General features: G+C 49.2%; 1 protein-coding gene across 2 annotated transcripts in view; it reads right to left on the bottom strand.

The window, feature by feature from the left end:
- The window catches only part of PLEKHG6 (pleckstrin homology and RhoGEF domain containing G6), a 188,010-nt gene that overhangs the window by 78,087 nt on the left and 92,825 nt on the right, over positions 1 to 17,098 (bottom strand). For both annotated transcript variants that reach the window (XM_085619788.1, XM_085619787.1), the window contains exon 3: positions 1,559 to 1,708. In XM_085619788.1, coding sequence (XP_085475914.1) covers positions 1,559 to 1,708 — 150 coding nt within the window. The remainder of the gene's footprint in view (positions 1 to 1,558; positions 1,709 to 17,098) is intronic.

Raw genomic sequence — 17,098 nt, 5'->3', positions numbered from 1 at the left:
CATGGAGCAAATCAGCCAGGCAAATAACAAACATATGGGTGTGCAAATCTCGGAATGTGGAATCACATGTGCTAATCGTGCATCATTCAAAATCTCAACATGCATAACTTAGAAAAAGTTCACAGATAGCGCAATCAAATAGACAAATCAAACCAAACCCAACTCAACCTTAGCAATCACTGTACAGGGGTGAACAATTTGTGGGATTCTGGGAACCATGGCCTAGGACTCATTAGGGAGTACAAGGACAGTATTCAAAGATTATTCCTTTTTTCAATACCCACCAGTCTCAAATAGATGTTTGGGCGGCCATGATCTCAGCATGCTTCTGAGCAGATATGACAATGTGGCTAGCACGCACACAAAAAGACAATTGTGGATGTAAGATGTGTTACAAATATATCTGCCCCAGAGATAATTTTGTCTGGATGAAAAATTGATATGAAACTTCCTGGTTGAAACTTGTGGCCTGCAGGTGGCACAGAGATCTTTGCAACAGGGGAATCAGCTTGCCAAGCTAACTTACCAATGGTAATCGTACTAATGTTGTCAGGATGTTTAGACTTTGCTCGGTGGCAGGACACTGAAAATTCCACCTATGTAATTGGCAGGGTATGAGGCCACAAAGCTATTTAATCAGTGATATCACTAGGAAGATCCATTACTGATAAGATCCCCATGGACTGGCCAATGAGGATGTGTCTGAGGGGTGTAGGCAGGTTTGTCAGCGAATATGTCACTAGATGTACAAGTTCCCCCTTGCAAGTGAAGAGTATGCTGTCACATCAATCCTAGGTGATGCTGTTACTACCTCAGTCTTCCTTTCAAACAGATCATTTTGAATTATAGTTCACACTCCATTGCATTCTCTAAATTTGCCAATGTCAAGAAGCTATAGGGTGTTTCTATTGTTTGCCTACTTTTCAGTTTCACTCCTTAACACCACTCACACGAGAGCACCTTTAAAGTCCTTCAGAACCTCAGCACATTTCATACAATGTGGGCCTCAGTCAATCATGATATTTCCTTGTATAATTAGATATTATTTCCATCCTACCCATCATTTTGTAAGGGCCGCGTTTGCTTGAGATAACACTTTTACATCAGTAATGAGCTCCTTTGTTGCAGGTGTCCTCGCTTAGCTTACCTCAACAGTGAGACCAAATGCTGAATATTTTAATGAAAGCTCTTGCTTCCTATACCCTGAAAGACTGGGATATTAAACCTCAGGGTCATCAATACTACCATATATAAATAACCGTCTGCTTTCATTTTTAGAGGAACCTGAGAATCAAAGGACCCTGGCAAGTAAAACCTCTGGGCTCAGAGAAACCCTTTGTCTATGGATGCAGTGGTGTGTGAGCTTTCCAGTGCTTGATGGGAATCCCTTGGGTTTAGGGAGCTGAAGTGGGACCTCTAGTGAGTTGCTCTCAACTCACTGATGTTTGGTTAGTGATGCTGCTACCGGTTGTCTGTCAACAATACCACCAACGTGTAAGGGGTGTCTCTAGAGTAAGACTCCGATAGGTTGGGTTGTAGGAGTAAGGTCAAACCCTACCTTGCTGTTATTGACCTTGCGCTCCAGTGACTCCTTTTTCCTCTCGAGCTCCACATCATTGATTGACACGGGTGTCACAGTTAGGTTCTTGGTGGTTCCCCGGGAAAACGTCACGTAGTCTGGCAACCTCTTCCTTCGCTTCAGAGGCCCCTAAATGTAAAGAAAGAAGAAGCATTAGTTAGCCCCACAACAGTCACTGGCTAGGAGCCTTGCAGACAATACAAATCAGTCAAGTCTGTGTGTTAGTTATGTGCAGAGGCGAGAGTTACAAGTAGGAGGCCTCTCAGACATGCATCATGTAGCAAAGATAAAATGTAATTGTCAAGAGGGGACCAGTGAACGACCCAGTCCATCAGCTCACGTGTTGGACACCACAGACCGATTTCACAGAGTTCCTAGGGCTTCACAGCACTATAGAGAGTCACCAAGATGCCATGACCAACGCAAGAGGTCCTGCTTAAGGCAGAGTTAAAGTGCTTAGGCTTCCAGGAAGAGCAAAGGGTTTTGTTTAAGAACCAGAAAACTCTAAAACCAAAGTATAGATATTGTGTAAAGCACACAATCTTGCTTGTAGGAAGAAGATTAAGAAAGTCACATCAGTGAACTGATGGTGGACTCCACCCTCAGTGCAGCAGCATTTTTCCCTCAATTACACCTTTCCGAGCTTAAAAGCATCCACCCCTAAAACTGCACAAACCTATGACTGACACCAAACTGGTTACATGGAGAGTTCATTTTAAGGTACAAGACGTTGGTTTAACTACTGCAACCATGAACCAGAGGCAGCCACTGAAAGCAGTCCTGCTTCCATCAGCCCAGCAAGTATCCTGTGGTGTACCGCTGGTTCACCAGGGATTGGACACTGCGTGCAGAGCTAGTGCACAAATGATAAAGAACAGAGCTGAGCCGGCTCACTTCATGTACAATCACCCCAATTATGACCTACACCTTCACTCACTTCATCTTAGAGGACTTTCTGCATTACAGGCCTCATAAATTGAGTTCATGAGTGGGAGAAGTCAAGCTTAGGACTGACCCCACATAAGGCTCATGCGAGACGTCACTTTGGCAGACTACCTTGAGAACAAACATCTAGCAGCCAAAAGTACTTTATTCCCTTGCAAATGACCACTGGCCAACTGTATTTTCAAGAAATGACCCTCTTGTTGACCAGAAAATCAGCACCTTCTACAAACACCTTACTCATTCACCAACCAGGGCCAAGCAGGCAACCCAAATAGACTCATTAATACAAGTTACTTACAGTAGAGGCCACACAAACTCACCTTTGCGCCAATTCAACTGCCATACATATATTGTTTTTCAATGCAACTTGGCAATAAAGGTACTATGAGTTTTTATTAATGGTCACACGAAGAGAAAAAGTCGGTAAAATGGAATTAGAACTGGCATCTCTTCCCCACAGCCACTAAGTTAGAGGCTATTTTACGTTGTCTTTATATAACAATTCTATAAAAGATTCATGTAGAAAGTTAGTTTGCCTTGGTTGACCCCAGTAAGAATTTCACACCAAACTGGGGACGGTGCTCAAGATATTAGGTATAAGGTAAGAGGTTCTTCTTGCATAGGACAGTAATGAACAAGAGCAGCTGAGTTTATTGGATCTCTCGGCCACACTCAATTTGCTATATCACCAAACTCTGGTAAACAAGTCGGCTGATGTGGTAAAGTTCTCTTCTGTTTTTCTCCACTGGTTTTGGTGATTCTTGGAGTAAAAAAAAGTCCTAAACATGTAAGCATCAATCCTCTTACCTTTTGCATCTCTTGTTGCCCTGCTCTGTCAATGCTATTGTTTTATGTGCAGTCATCACACCTCTCTCTTTTTCAGCTGTTTGACACCTCTGCTGATCCTGCACAAGTCCTTGTGAAACTGGCCAGCAACCATTAATAGGTCCACCTTGGCTCTGAAATGGACCTCAAACACCACCTGCGGCATTCACTCTTGTGGGTCTGATCAGACTTCCTGTTCCTCTTTGATTCTTAGACTGCTCCACTGGTATTCTTTGCAGCCAAGAGAAGACCCTTTAAGACCCCCCCCCCGCCCCATGGTTTACAAGGCTTTCATTCCCCCTGCTTCAATCTGCCTCGTAAAAAACCAAAAAACTACTAGAATCATTTTCCTGGATAATAAAAGTCTAGTGCAGTTCTGCAGATTCATTAGAAACACAGGTGGAGAAAATATTTTGGTGATGGGATGAAAAGCGGTTATATTTGTTTCAAATCTTAAGGGTAGGAGGAAGTGACATCAAATATCCTTGGAATCTCCAATGACCTCACAGGGGGTCAGGTCAGAGGGCCTTTGACACTTATGATGGTTTAAGTTTAGACAACGCTGTTCTAATAAACAACGATGAATAATAATACAATTAGGAAAGAAAGTTTATAAAATCGAAGTAAAAATATTGAGGGGAATAAAACACCTAGTAGAAACTTGACTGAATGTTAATCATTTTCTAAGTGCCCTTAAAGGACTTTTCAGCAGAATGAAGATCATCGTGTTGGTGTTTATAAGACTACTTGGTTGGCCTGAAGTGAGGGTGTGTGTGTCAGTGAAACAAGGCATGACCGGATTTCAAGTGAATTCTGGACCAAGGACCAACCAAGGAGCAGATGGATGAGGTTTCTGACAGAAGCTCCACAGCTCCGAAAAAGACCTGCTGGAGCACTTGTTGAACAAAGCTTAAAAAAGTGTAAAAGTTCAAGGTAGGAGATTGCAGCTTTGGCGGACAAAGCTGAGCATATGGTGGACCATTTCAGGGAGAGGTTCTCGTTCTGGGCTCTTCTCAAAGTATGGCGTATTTTGAAAGGAGGCCTGTAGTGGCTGGTGTTTCTATACGGAGTCTGAAGTTACGGTAAAAATAGTATCTGGAGTGATAAAGATAATCTGACATTGTGTGGTAAATGTTGGAATCCAAGCAGGTGTCCACTTCGATGAGCATCTCAACGGTCTCCCTTGCTTAATTTCAGAGGATTTCATGCATACTTGCTTTTCTAACGTTTCCTCAAAAAACAAATAAATACAAAAAAAAGATTTTTACAAAATACAGTGCATGGTGCAAGAATGTCCACAATTAGAATTGCCAGCAGAGTCTGTGTCAATCATGTTCATCATTCGAACAGTGCTTCAAGTCAACAGCTTGGACTTTTGGGACCTTTTCTGCGGCTCTTCTCAAGAAACATTCAGGGTTTTCCTGACAAAAAGTTCTGCTCCTCTCATTCGGAGGAGTTTGGCAGCGTCTAGAGATGTTCATTCACCAAAATACCAGGGGTAACTTAAATGACAATCCACCCTTTAACCCCAAAGGACTTCACAGTGTTGACAAAGTGCCCACCACTGGGACCTAAAAAAGCCTTTTATTTGATGAGGGAGTGAAGAGGAGCAAGGAGTGGAAACAACAGCAAACAAAGTGGCTCCGTCTATCTTATGCTCCTGTCACTTTCCTTCATGGACACGGAAACAAGGGATCACAACCTCATTGCCAGGGTTACCAAAGGGTAAGCTATTGGTTGCAACCACTACTCTCTACCCCTAATCAGCGTCCGCTTCAGCGGTGTCACACAAGAGCGCTTCCTGGTACATGGACTCACAACAGCAAGGTAGGTCCAGAATGTCAGAGTAGTAAAAAGACACTGCCACTGGGTCTGGGGACCGGTCATGAGGCTTATCTTATCTTATCTTAAGTGCCATTTGTAAAGCGCGCTGACGCCGAAGCTTCCTGGCGCTGATAGACAGAGTGGGTAGGGAGGGAGCATAGAAGGCGGGGTTTGAGCTAATGGGGAGGAATAGGTGAGTTTTTAACAATTTTCTGAAGTTCAGAAGGGAAGAGGAGGATTTTATTGGAAGAGGAAGGAGATTCCAAAGCGCAGGAGCTAGATAGGAGAAGCGGCGACCGCCGAATTTCTTGGTTTTGCTTTTAGGAGTGATTAACAAATCGCGGTGGGCTGATCGGTGGGCTGATCGGAGATTACGTGTTGGGCAATGAGGATGGATGAGAGATTTGAGGAACGCCGGGCCAGGACAGTGAAGGGCTTTGAAAGTGAGGCATTCCACCTTGAAGGCCGCCCTTTGGGCTATTGGAAGCCAATGGAGGCTGTGGAGCAGAGGCTTGGCTGATTGCCATCTAGGGGTTCCATGAATCAAGCGGGCGGCTTGATTCTGGACGACTTGTAGGCGATGTAACAGGAGTTGTGGGAGACCGTGATAGATGGAGTTAGAAAAGTCCAGACGGGAGAGCACAAGAGAGATGACAGTTTGGGTGAGTGCCGCTGGGGGAAGAAGGTGACGGACTTTGCGGATCCTGCGGAGTTGGTACATACAAGATGATACTACCGCTCCAACTTGGGCTTTAAGGGAGAGTTCGGCGTCAATGATTACGCCCAAACTCTTTACTGTTTTTGCTGGGATAGGGGGGGAGCCAAGCTCCGGAGGCCAAAACTGTGGGCCCCAGTGGGCATGGCTGAGTCCAGGGAGGAGACTCATGATCTTCTGTTCTTTGAGTACTTAGTAAATTAATACTTCTACTTGAGATTGAACTGAGAGTTACAGGAGGGTACAGCTTTGAGGGAAAAGAGATTGGCATATGGAATCTCTAACCAACATTTAACGTTAATGGTCCTCCTCTACTTCCACCATTTACTACAGTGTTGCCACTATCAACTAGTAAGGCACCTGAAAAACCCCGTTGGGCTTCTTCTGTAGCCACGATGGCTAATGAGAGGCAACCAAATAGCAACGCTATCACTACTCAACTTCTTGTCGATCCCTTGGACCACCTGAACAGATTGGTAAGCCAGGCTTTCCCAGGGAAAATAGCATATGATGTAACTAATTGTGTTCCATGTACACGTGGGGTCTGTGAGAAGCTCCATGTTGTAGAATTAGCATTAGGAGGATCTTGTTGAATGTATTTAGTTGCATATGTTTTGCTTTGCTCAATTGTGATTGGTTTCGCTTAGCTTAATTTTGATTGGTTTAGGATATGTGAATCATGTACAACTGTAGTAAGTGTAGGAAATCCATTTTTCAAAGCCCTAAAAAAGAAAGTGTTTTCTTGTTGCCACAGGAGACTCTTTACACTTACCCAAGGAAGAGAAAGCATGCCGGATTCATCTCTCATTTGCTTCACTTAGCATTTTGATGATTTGATCTTTACTGAGTTCGTAATTGATTCTGTACTTTAACTGATTTTTGCGCTTTTTTTGATTGATTTTGACTATGATAAATGGAGTCCTGTATGACTAATACGTGTAAGGCTTCCCTGTCTGTAATTTTTATAGGACCAAAGGGGTTCCACATCTGTCAATTGCTAAATTGAGAGCAGTCCAGTGGGGAGCACCATAATTTGTATCAGTAATACATTGCGCCCAATCGTTCAGGCACACACAGGATAAGAACAAAAGGCTTATGTACCATCAAAATCTGATAGCAGGAGTGATGGTTCTGTTAGGACCAGAATGGGACTGATTTGACCTGCATAGGTAAATTAGGTTTAGAGACTGAGAACTGCACCTTCATGGCTCAGCTGGTCTTGGACCAAGATTGAAACTGACCCAGACTGAATCTGCAGCTTTGATTCCTGATGACCTTACAGAGATGCGGTAGCTGCACTGGGATCCCTGAAGCAGTCTTTCTGAGTCTCAATAGAGAAAGGTGCTGCCCATGGGTGATGCGACAAAGGATAACTTGAAGGGGTGAATATTGGAGCATGTGGTACGAAAGAGAAGATGTCATGAATTTGTTGAACTTTGAATCTATGTATTATGAGGCTCTGATTTGAGAGTTCATAGGAACCGTGGTTTTCGTTTTGTTGATGTTTTTGTATGAGTTCTGAGGCCACTATCTGAGACGCGACAGCGATGGCTTGCTCGGTGCGATTTATCTTACGCTCGATAGGCTTAAGGCAGTTGTAAATAAAGTTGTGGTTTATGTTGGTGGAGAGGTCGAAGTCTTTTTTTTTTTTTTTTTTTTTTTTTTTTTGAAAAGTTTTTATTGAACAATAATTCGGTTACAAGTATGGGCCTACAACCACCCGGGCCGGCCGCTAGGTACATAAGGAAATATATACATATCAAGGCTGCAGTCCGTTCCCAGGGCACTGCCCCGCAGTGGCTCAAGATAGTTCTCGAAGAACAGCAAACATCAGTCCAACAGTAACAGAAACAAAAGAAAAAACAATAAAAACAAAAGGCGAGTTACGAGGGATACCGGTGCGGTTCAGGCTCCCCCCGGGAAACTCCAGTCAGAACATTCGAGCAATCCGCTAAAGAGAGGAGTACCGGGAGGCCGGGGACGGAGGGGGGGGGGGAAGGGGATCAAGGGAGATGAACGTCCATATGGAGTTGTTACAAAAAGCGCCAGGAGCCGTCAAGGGTCAGGGGGACATGGCGATATCAGTGTCTACCAGGGGGGGCGTACAGATGCCTCCGCGATACGCATTCCACTGACCCCAAATTCTACCCCATGCCCCCGGCTTGCCACGGGCCACATACACTGTCTTCTCCCGAAACATACACCAGTCCATGTTCTCCTTCCATACTGACACGGTGGGCGGCCGTTGAGCGCCCCAAAGTTGCGCTATATCCCTCTTGGCAATCATGTTCCCTAGGGCCGCCCACCGAGTCTGAGCCGCATTGTAGTCATTGGGCTCCCACACATTCAGGACACAGCGACGCACCTCCGGCAGCAGCACAACCCCGGTGACCTGTCCCATAACCGTGTGGACCCGGCGCCAGTAGTCCGCCACCTCGCGACACTCCCAAAGGATATGAAGAAAGGTGGCGCTGAGCCCGCAGCCTCGTTTACAGAGCCCGTCGTCGGAAAATCCCATCGCGACCAAGCGCGGACCCGTAACATACACCCGGTGGAGAATCTTGAGCTGTACCAACCGGAGACGAGCCGGAATGGCAACCTCCTTGGGGGACGACAGTGCAGACTGCCAGTCTTCGTCATCCAATTCGACCCCATCCCCAGTCCAAGCCTCCCGAAGGCGCACCAGGAGATCCGCCCGGTGATTAATCAATTTTTTATAAATTAATGAAATAGTACTATCAGGGACATGTCCGTCAAGTACGCGGTCCTCGAGGGGCGAGGAAACAGGGATCTTGGTCCCCTCCCCGAAGACCGAGAGCAGGGCGTGTCGAACCTGGGCGTAGCGGAAGAACTCCCTGTCGGTCAGCTCGTAGTCGGCCTGGAGCACCGCGAAAGTCTTGACCGTGCCCTTGTGCCACAGGTCTCCCACTTTGCTGATACCAATCGTGTCCCACTGGTCAAACCCCTTGGTGGTCCACAAGCTGCCCAGGCGGTCGGAGGCAAACAAGGGAGTAGCACATGTCATTCGCTCACTCCAGCCCATGGCCGCAGTGGCAGCCCTCCAGGTCCGCACAGCAATCTTAGTAGGACCCGTAAGGGTCCGGTCAGCCAGGCGGGAATAAAGTGCCCTGTTGTAGTTCCCGCCGGGAAGCAGGAACTTGTCCATCTCATACGCCGGATTCAAGCCGGGCGCATACGTGGCGTGGTTAATGGCAGATAGCTGCGAGGCCCAATAGTACCTGCGAATGTCAGGAAGCGCGATGCCCCCGTCATACCAGGGGAGAGCGAGCTTGGCAAGAGCAATACGCGCCCGGCCGTTCCACACCAGTCTCCTCTGCAGGCTCTCCACCTCCCGAAAGTAGGCCACTGGGATAACGTCGAAGGAGTTCTGGAGTGCATAGAGGAACCTGGGAAGGGACATCATTTTAAACAGCGCGGACCGACCCAGCGGGGACAGGGGCAGCCTGCACCACCGGGCCGTGTCCTCACGCAGTCGCCGAAGTGGACGCAGAAGATTCTGCTCGTAACGAGCCACCGGGTCCAGTGAAACGTATATCCCCAGGTACTTAAAGCCGCTCAGAGATATTTGAATCGGGAGCCGAGGCGGCAAGAGAGGAGGACCACCAGCGATGGGATAAACGCAGGATTTAGACCAATTGATCGTGAGACCCGAATTGTTCCCAAAGGAGGTCAGAACGTCAAAGAGGACGTTGAGTGACTGCCGCGGTGAGGTGAGATACAGGAGAATGTCGTCCGCATACAGCGAGACCCGATCTTCAAAGCCCGGGCCCCACCGGATCCCTCTAAGCGAGGGCTCCCAACGGAGCCAGGCAGCGAGTGGCTCCAGGGCGAGAGCAAAAAGCAACGGGGACAACGGGCACCCCTGCCTCGTGCCCCTGCCGAGGGCAAAGGGCCGAGAGACCCGCCCATTCACCACCACTTGAGCCATGGGTCCCGTGTAAAGGAGCCTCACCCAGCCAATAAATCCCTCTCCAAAGCCGAATTTATCCAAGACGGCCCAGAGGAATGGCCACTCAATAGTGTCAAATGCCATCGTGGCATCCAAAGAAACCAGCACGGCCGGTTCGGTGAGGAGCTCCGCCCTGGCGAGGACCCCATGCAGACGCCGCAAGTTAAGAGCGGTGTTGCGGTGCGGGATAAAGCCGCATTGGTCCGGATGAATAAGGTCGCACACGACACTCAGCAATCGATTGGCCAGGACTTTCGCCAGGATTTTAGGCTCCGCATTGAGCAGTGAAATAGGCCGGTAAGAGGTACAGCGGTCACGCGGCTTGCCCTCCTTGGGGAGAACGACTATAGTGGCCAAGCGCTGGTCGGCCGGAAGGGAACCCGCCGCAAGAGAGTCGCGGAACATGCGGCTGAGGAAGGGCGCAAGCTTATCAGGACGCAGTTTGTATAGTTCAATGGGCAGACCGTTAGGACCCATAGCCTTGCCCGAGCGAAGGGAACGAATCGCGGTCGCTATTTCATCCGACGATAAAGGGGCGTCCAGCCGCTCCCGGTCCTCAACGGACAGGCCGGGCAGAGCAATATCTCTCAGTAGGAGGCGAGAGTCATCCTCGTCCCTGTCAGTCACCGGGGAGTACACCGCCCGGAGGTGGTCAGCGAAGCATTCCACAATCTCATCCGGCTCAGTCACACACACACCATCCGCAGCACGCAACTCGGGGACCACACGATTCACTCTCTCCTTTTTGTCCAGCCACGCAATCAACTTTCCCGCCTTGTCCCCCGCGTCATACAATCGGCCCTGCTGTTCCCTATACATAATTTTGGCCGCGTCAGTGACCAGGGACCTATATTCGAACTGTTTCAGGCTAAGGGCATGTAGCCCGTCCGGAGTAACATTCGCCTCCAAGGCCGACTCCAGCCCCGAGAGGTCAGTCTCCAGCTTCACCACCGCCTCGCTCCTAACCTTCTTGGCCACCACTATCTGGGCGAGGGCGTGTCCGCGTATAACAGTTTTAAAGGCTTCCCAAAGGGACAATGCAGACGACACCGACCCCTCGTTTTCACTGAAGTATTGGTCCATGGCCTTAACCAGGCTGTCACGAGTCACAGGGTCCCGCAGGTACCAGGGGTTAATGGGAGCTATCCGCCCCGCGGACCGCGACCCGGTGTCAAAGAGAAGCCACAGCGGAGAATGGTCGGAGATACCACGCGCCAGGTGTCTGACCTCTCGAATCCGACCAGTCTGCGCCGCGGGCATAAGGAAGTAGTCTAACCTGGAGAGACTCCCATGCGCCCCCGAGTGAAAGGTGAACTGGCACTGGGTCGGATGCATTAGTCTCCAACTATCCACCAAGCCGAAGGTCTCCAACATCCCACCCAGCCATGACTGGGCAGCGGGGAGGGTCCTCGGTGGGTGACGATCCAGTTCACCCGAAACCACAGAATTAAAGTCCCCGCCCATGAGCAGGAGGCCGTCCGGGAGGTCAAGCAGCATTCGACCCAAATCAGTAAAGGTGGAGTTCTGGAGGCCCGGGGGGACGTAGACTGAAACCAGGATAAGGGGCTGCCCCTCCCACCTCCCAATCAGACACACATAGCGCCCTCTGTCATCCGAGACTATCCTCGTGATCTCCACCGGAAGGGAGGTTCGCAGGAGAATGCCCACCCCCCTGGAGCCAGTTGTGAAACCAGAATGGGCTACGAGGCGGTATCCCCCCCTGTTCATCGCATGGCAGACATTGCCGACCAAATGCGTCTCCTGGAGAAACACCACATCAGGAGTCAAACGACGCAAATATTGCAGTACAACACCCAGCTTAATACGGTCCCCCAACCCATTGACGTTCCACGACATAAGCCTCAACCCGTCTCCCCCCATCCCCTCCAATAGAGCAAGAGGCCCCCAGCCCGCAGCACCGCTCCCAAATATGGATAAAAATCAATACCTCGCCCTGTAAACAAAAAACACACAACTAAACAACCCCTCTTCCCCCCCAACCCCACCCCAAGTCCAACGCCCCCCACCCTGCACCCCTGCGGGCCAAAGACCCCCCCCAACTTGCAGTGTGCCTGTCGCCCCACTAACCCCATTCTACAAAAAGACCCCGGAGGAGGAAAGGGACCCGAACCCGCCCGCACCCCTCACGGGTCCTGGTAAAACACAGTATGCAAAAGAAGTAAGACCCAACTGTACAGTGCAAAACCGCAAAAGCAAGGACCAAAAGTCAGTCTAAGGGGACCCGTCACCTGCGGTGCCCCCAGAGGGCCCGGGCCGGCCACCCCCGTCCGGCAGCGAGTCCAGCCAGTCACTTGCGGCCACAGGAGTGTCAAAAAAGACTGTCCGCTCTCCATGCTCCACTCGAAGTTTCGCCGGGTAGAGCATCGAATACTTCAGGCCTAGCTCGCGGAGACGGCGCTTCACCCCCTGGAATCCCATCCGCTGTTTCTGGACCAGTTGCGTGAAGTCCGGGTAAAAGTTGATGGTCGAGTTCTCGTAGCGGACCGGGCCACGGGTCCGTGAAGCCTGCAGAATAGCATCGCGGTCCCTGTAGTGGAACAGTTTAGCCACAATAGGCCTCGGGGGGGCCCCCGGCCGCGGCCGGCCGCCAGGAACTCGATGGGCCCGCTCCACAGCGAAGAATTTGCTTAGGCCAACCGGGGACAGCTGCTGCAGGATAAGTTCCTCGACCACGAGGTCCACCGGGCGGCTGTCGGAGGACTCCGGTACCCCAATGATGCGGATATTGTTGCGTCGGGCCCGTCCCTCGAAGTCCTCAAGCCGCCGGGCCATATGGTCGTTGACCACTCTAATGTCCCCAAGCGCGGCCCGCAGATCCGACACCTCCGCACCCAGGGTGGAGGTCCGTGTGTCAAGGGCCTGGACCTTTTCGTTGGTTTTAGAGAGGTCGGCCCGAATCAGGGTGACGTCGATCGCGACAGTGTCGATCTTACGGGCCAGGGCCTCATATTGCGTCGCGATAGTTTCCCTGATGCCCTCGATGGCGCCCATAATGTCCTGTAGGGAAGGTTCCGCAGCGACGGTCGTGCCTCCCCCCGCAGCATCCGGGGAGAGGCCAGCAGCGCCAGGGGACCCCCTGCCCTGGGTATAGCGGTCCATGTTGTTGCTCTGGACCGCTCCCCCGCGTAGTGAAGCCTTGGTCTTGCGCCCCTCCGGACCCCCTTTGCCCGCCATGTGAGCGCAGTCACTCAATGGGACCTCCGATCAAGGGGTGCGCGGGTGCCAGCGAAAGGACCACAAACTGCCGGTGTAGGGGTCGGAGGCGTCAGACCCGCCAGTAGGTGAAAGCAAACCTCGGGCAGAGGCCCAGGAGGCACCTCGCCACCTTAAGCACGCACGCCAGCCGATCTCCTGAAGGCCAAAACCGAAACCGAAAGTGCAGAATCGGTAACTGGCACCGCGCTGAGGCCGCTGTTGTTCAATTGCAGCCCGGCCCCACGGGTCACCTCCACCCCGGCCACCTCCGTCGGGTGGGTCCCAAAAGTTCCGGCGACGATAACTCAGGATTCCCAGGTCCGATTAGAGTTTCGAAAAGAGATATATGATCCGCTGGTCTTCATCTCCCAGATTCCATGCACCAAATCAGGATAGTCTCAGGATTTATTCCGAGGAGCAGAAAGGGTCCGGGGAGCCCTGTGCTCACGCGACCATCTTGGATGCGCGCTAGGCTCCTCGAGAGGTCGAAGTCTGATCTCGAGATCTACTTGTTTTGTTGAATGGTCTGCTAGGGTTGGGGTGTGTACTGTGAAGTACTATCAGTGACATGACATATAAAGATGAATGTAAAGATAAACATGCACAATAAAGTTTCAGCCCCAGTCCAAGTAAAAATAGGTTTAGTCAGAGACAATCACCTGTTTGCAATTTGCCAATCAAATCCTGTAAGCTTACTGGGAAGGGACCTACTTTGCAAACCCATCTGTGTGGTTTACTGCACACAGGAAGGTATGGAGATGGAAAGGCAGGCAGCCAACTTAGAATGCAAGATAAAGACCCAAGAATCCAGAACTAGGCTGTACCCTTTGCTCACGAAAGAGGAGTCTTTCACTGTATCCTTGATTTAAAGGAAACTTAAAGAAGTCATTTGTGATTTTACAGGGTGAGAAATTGTGCTACTCAAAAACAGGAAAACCCACAAGTTTACCTTAAGACAAGACAGATTTCTCACAGACATTCCCATACAAGCCTCCCCAGAGCAATAGCTGGCATAACACCGATCATTGAATGCATGTTAGAACAGGGCATTCTGAAAGCAGCCATTGGGAGTCCGTTCAACTCTCTGATCATGGTTCTTCAACAAACAAATACAAAATGGATTAAAGTGCAGGATTTTAAGAAAACTCTTTTCCAAATTCCTACAGAGGCTGAGTGGTTTATGGTCATAGACTTGTATAAGATATTCTTTTCCATCCCCCTGCATGAAGACAGACAATACTTCTTTGTATTCAGATTTGAAAATAAGACTCTTGTTTGGTGTTGAGATCCTCAAAGGAATACAGAAAACCCCTCACACTAAGAAGACTGAAAAAAAAACAAGACATTGCAGTTGCCGTGCAGTTTGACATTGGTGCAGTACATCGATGATCTGCTTGTGACTTCAGCAACAACAGGAGCAATTGCTCTACTGAGAACTGGCACAAATTGTGATACTGCCAGAAAGACGTTCGGTGCCTAGGACACGAATTTGAGAGGGGTGCAAGGAGTGTGTGGCATGAGCACATCTCCACAGTCCTGAAGATGAAATGCCCACCACACAGTGAAAGGTGAGAATGTTCTTGGGAATGGTGGGCTGTTGTCAGTGGGTTCCCAACTTTGCACTTGTGATGAAACCTCTACAGAGGCTTACGTACAGTGATGACAGTGACCAGATACCTGTGAAGCATTCCAATATCTCAAAAACAATGTGCAGCGCACCCGCTCTTGGAATGCCAGATTACCACAAGAATTGTGTGTTAGATTGTCACAGAGAAAATGGGTGTGCTTTGTCTGTGCGGAAAGACACGAGAATGTGAAGCGGCCAGTGGCGGATCTTCCAGCTACACTTCACCCAGTGGTCGTTGAGTTTCCTGGTTGTCTTAAAGGGGTTGCAGCTATCAGTTTGAGCATACAGCAGAGAGAAGGCATTGTAATGGAACATCCCTTTGTCATGGTCCACCACTCAGTTGAAATACCCATGACCCACATTTCTGTACAACACAAGACAAATAGCTTCCTCACCCGCTAGGAACTGATAATCCAGTCTCACTGCGGAGGTGTAATTCATTGAACCCCCGCAACCCTTTTGCCCTCTCCGTGAGAGAGGATTAGGCGTTTTAACACAATTTACTTGGAGATACGGAGTGGTGCACTGATCTGAGATTGATTTTTCAGCATCCTAGGCAACAATATGTCACCCCACTCATGAGGAAGCTGCACTGGCTCCCCATCACACAGCGATGCACCTTCAAGGTATGCGGTCTCATCTTTAAATCCCTGAATGGCAGGAGCCCTACATTTGTAGACAGCCTTATTCAAAGACACACACCCTCGCGCAACCTGCTTTTGGCTCACAAGCACCCTCTGTCAACACCCTCCTTCAAACTGAAGCGTCTGGGCAGCGCTATGTGTGCCGTTCTAGCTCCCAGATAGCGGAATTCCCTCCCCTTTGAAATAAGATGTTGTACAGACCTCTTGAGCATCATTAAGCTCCTCAAGACCTGGCTATTTAGACAAGCATATGAGTAAGTCTCCAGGAATCTGGCACCTCTTAGAGTAGCACCATGAAACCAACCCAGTGTCTGTGCGCTTTATAACATTTTGTAACTTAACAGAGCATCTGAGACCAGGATTCCTGAATGTACCCCTCATGGAATCTGATCACACATTATTTGTTAACGGCTCTTGCTTGAGAGACAAAAATGGCGTTTTAAAAGCAGCATATGCCGCTTTTACATCTATTAGGGCTGTGGAAGCATTCTATTTGTGTCTTTTAACTTCTACACAAGTAGCTGAATTGATAACTCTGATGAAGCCATGCTGCACGTCGGACGGGTTGAGGGGTACCATTTATACCAACAGTCAGTATGGTTAAAGCATGGTGCAAAACCCCTGCAGAGAGGGTTCTTGACCTCCTCTGGTTCCCTCATACATAATAGCCTTTATGTCATGAATTTGCTGTGTGCCCACTAGTTGCCCATAAAGCGAATGGTTGTGAAGTTTGCTGCCCCACAAAACCGGTGACGACTGGATTACTGCAGAGAAGCAACGTGCAAACGAGATTGCCAGTTGGTTTGTCTTGAGCCCAGCACATTTCACTTGGATGAACCAGGCAGTAAGGAAAATGTGACGGTCTCAAATATGCTATTGAATACTGTACAGACCTTTACTGAGCAGCACAAGGCTCCTGTAATCAAAAAGTGAAGCAGTGTGTATGAAGGATTCTAGTGACATTTGAGTGCCTAGCGATGGACACTCCAGTGTCCGAATCCATGTTACTGGCTATAGTCAGACATTTGCATGGCCAGACCCAGGTCAGTCGAGATGGAAAGGCACAGACATTGAGACGGTATTGGCACAATCCCAGTCTCTGTCATGGCTGAATTGTGCATCAGAAAATAAACACAGCTAGAAAGACTGATTATGAGTCACATAAGGAACTCAGTTGACCCTTTCAATCCACTCCAGATTAACTTCTTGGAGATTCCCAGCTATATTCAGCTGCAGTATATCCTGGCCGTCGTAGGTTTAGAGGTGTACCCAACTAGGCAATATGACAGTCTGACTGTTGCCAAACTACTCTTGAGGTTTGGCATACCAGTTTATCATGAATCAGATTAAGGCAGTAATTTCAAGATTGAAGGGATGCAGCTATTGTGCACAACCTTAGGTATTGACCAGAGATTTGATTGCAGTTCCTGCAGCTGCACTTGTGAATATTCCATAAGACATATTTCTCAACTAATGCTAAGGACTGGTGATATGGTGCATTCTATTTCCCACCAGGTCGAGTTGGTGACACCCACTGTGAGGCCTCACCTGTGTCACAACCTGAACCCAGAAGATTGGGTTCTTGTGCAAAACATCTTCACAGGTCATGCTAGGAGGAGTATTGGAGGGGACCTCATCAAGTCATCCTTGTGATCAACACTGCTGTGAAATGTGCAGGCCTTCCGAACAGAATCCATTCATCACATACAAAGAGTGAGATGAGCAGAAGAAGAGGTGGAAATAACATCCACTG

Source organism: Triturus cristatus, chromosome 7 (genome assembly GCF_964204655.1).
Source record: "Triturus cristatus chromosome 7, aTriCri1.1, whole genome shotgun sequence".
Lineage (NCBI taxonomy): Eukaryota > Metazoa > Chordata > Amphibia > Caudata > Salamandridae > Triturus > Triturus cristatus.
The sequence above is the reverse complement of the archived record's forward strand: the minus strand, read 5'-3'. Positions and strand labels throughout refer to the sequence as shown.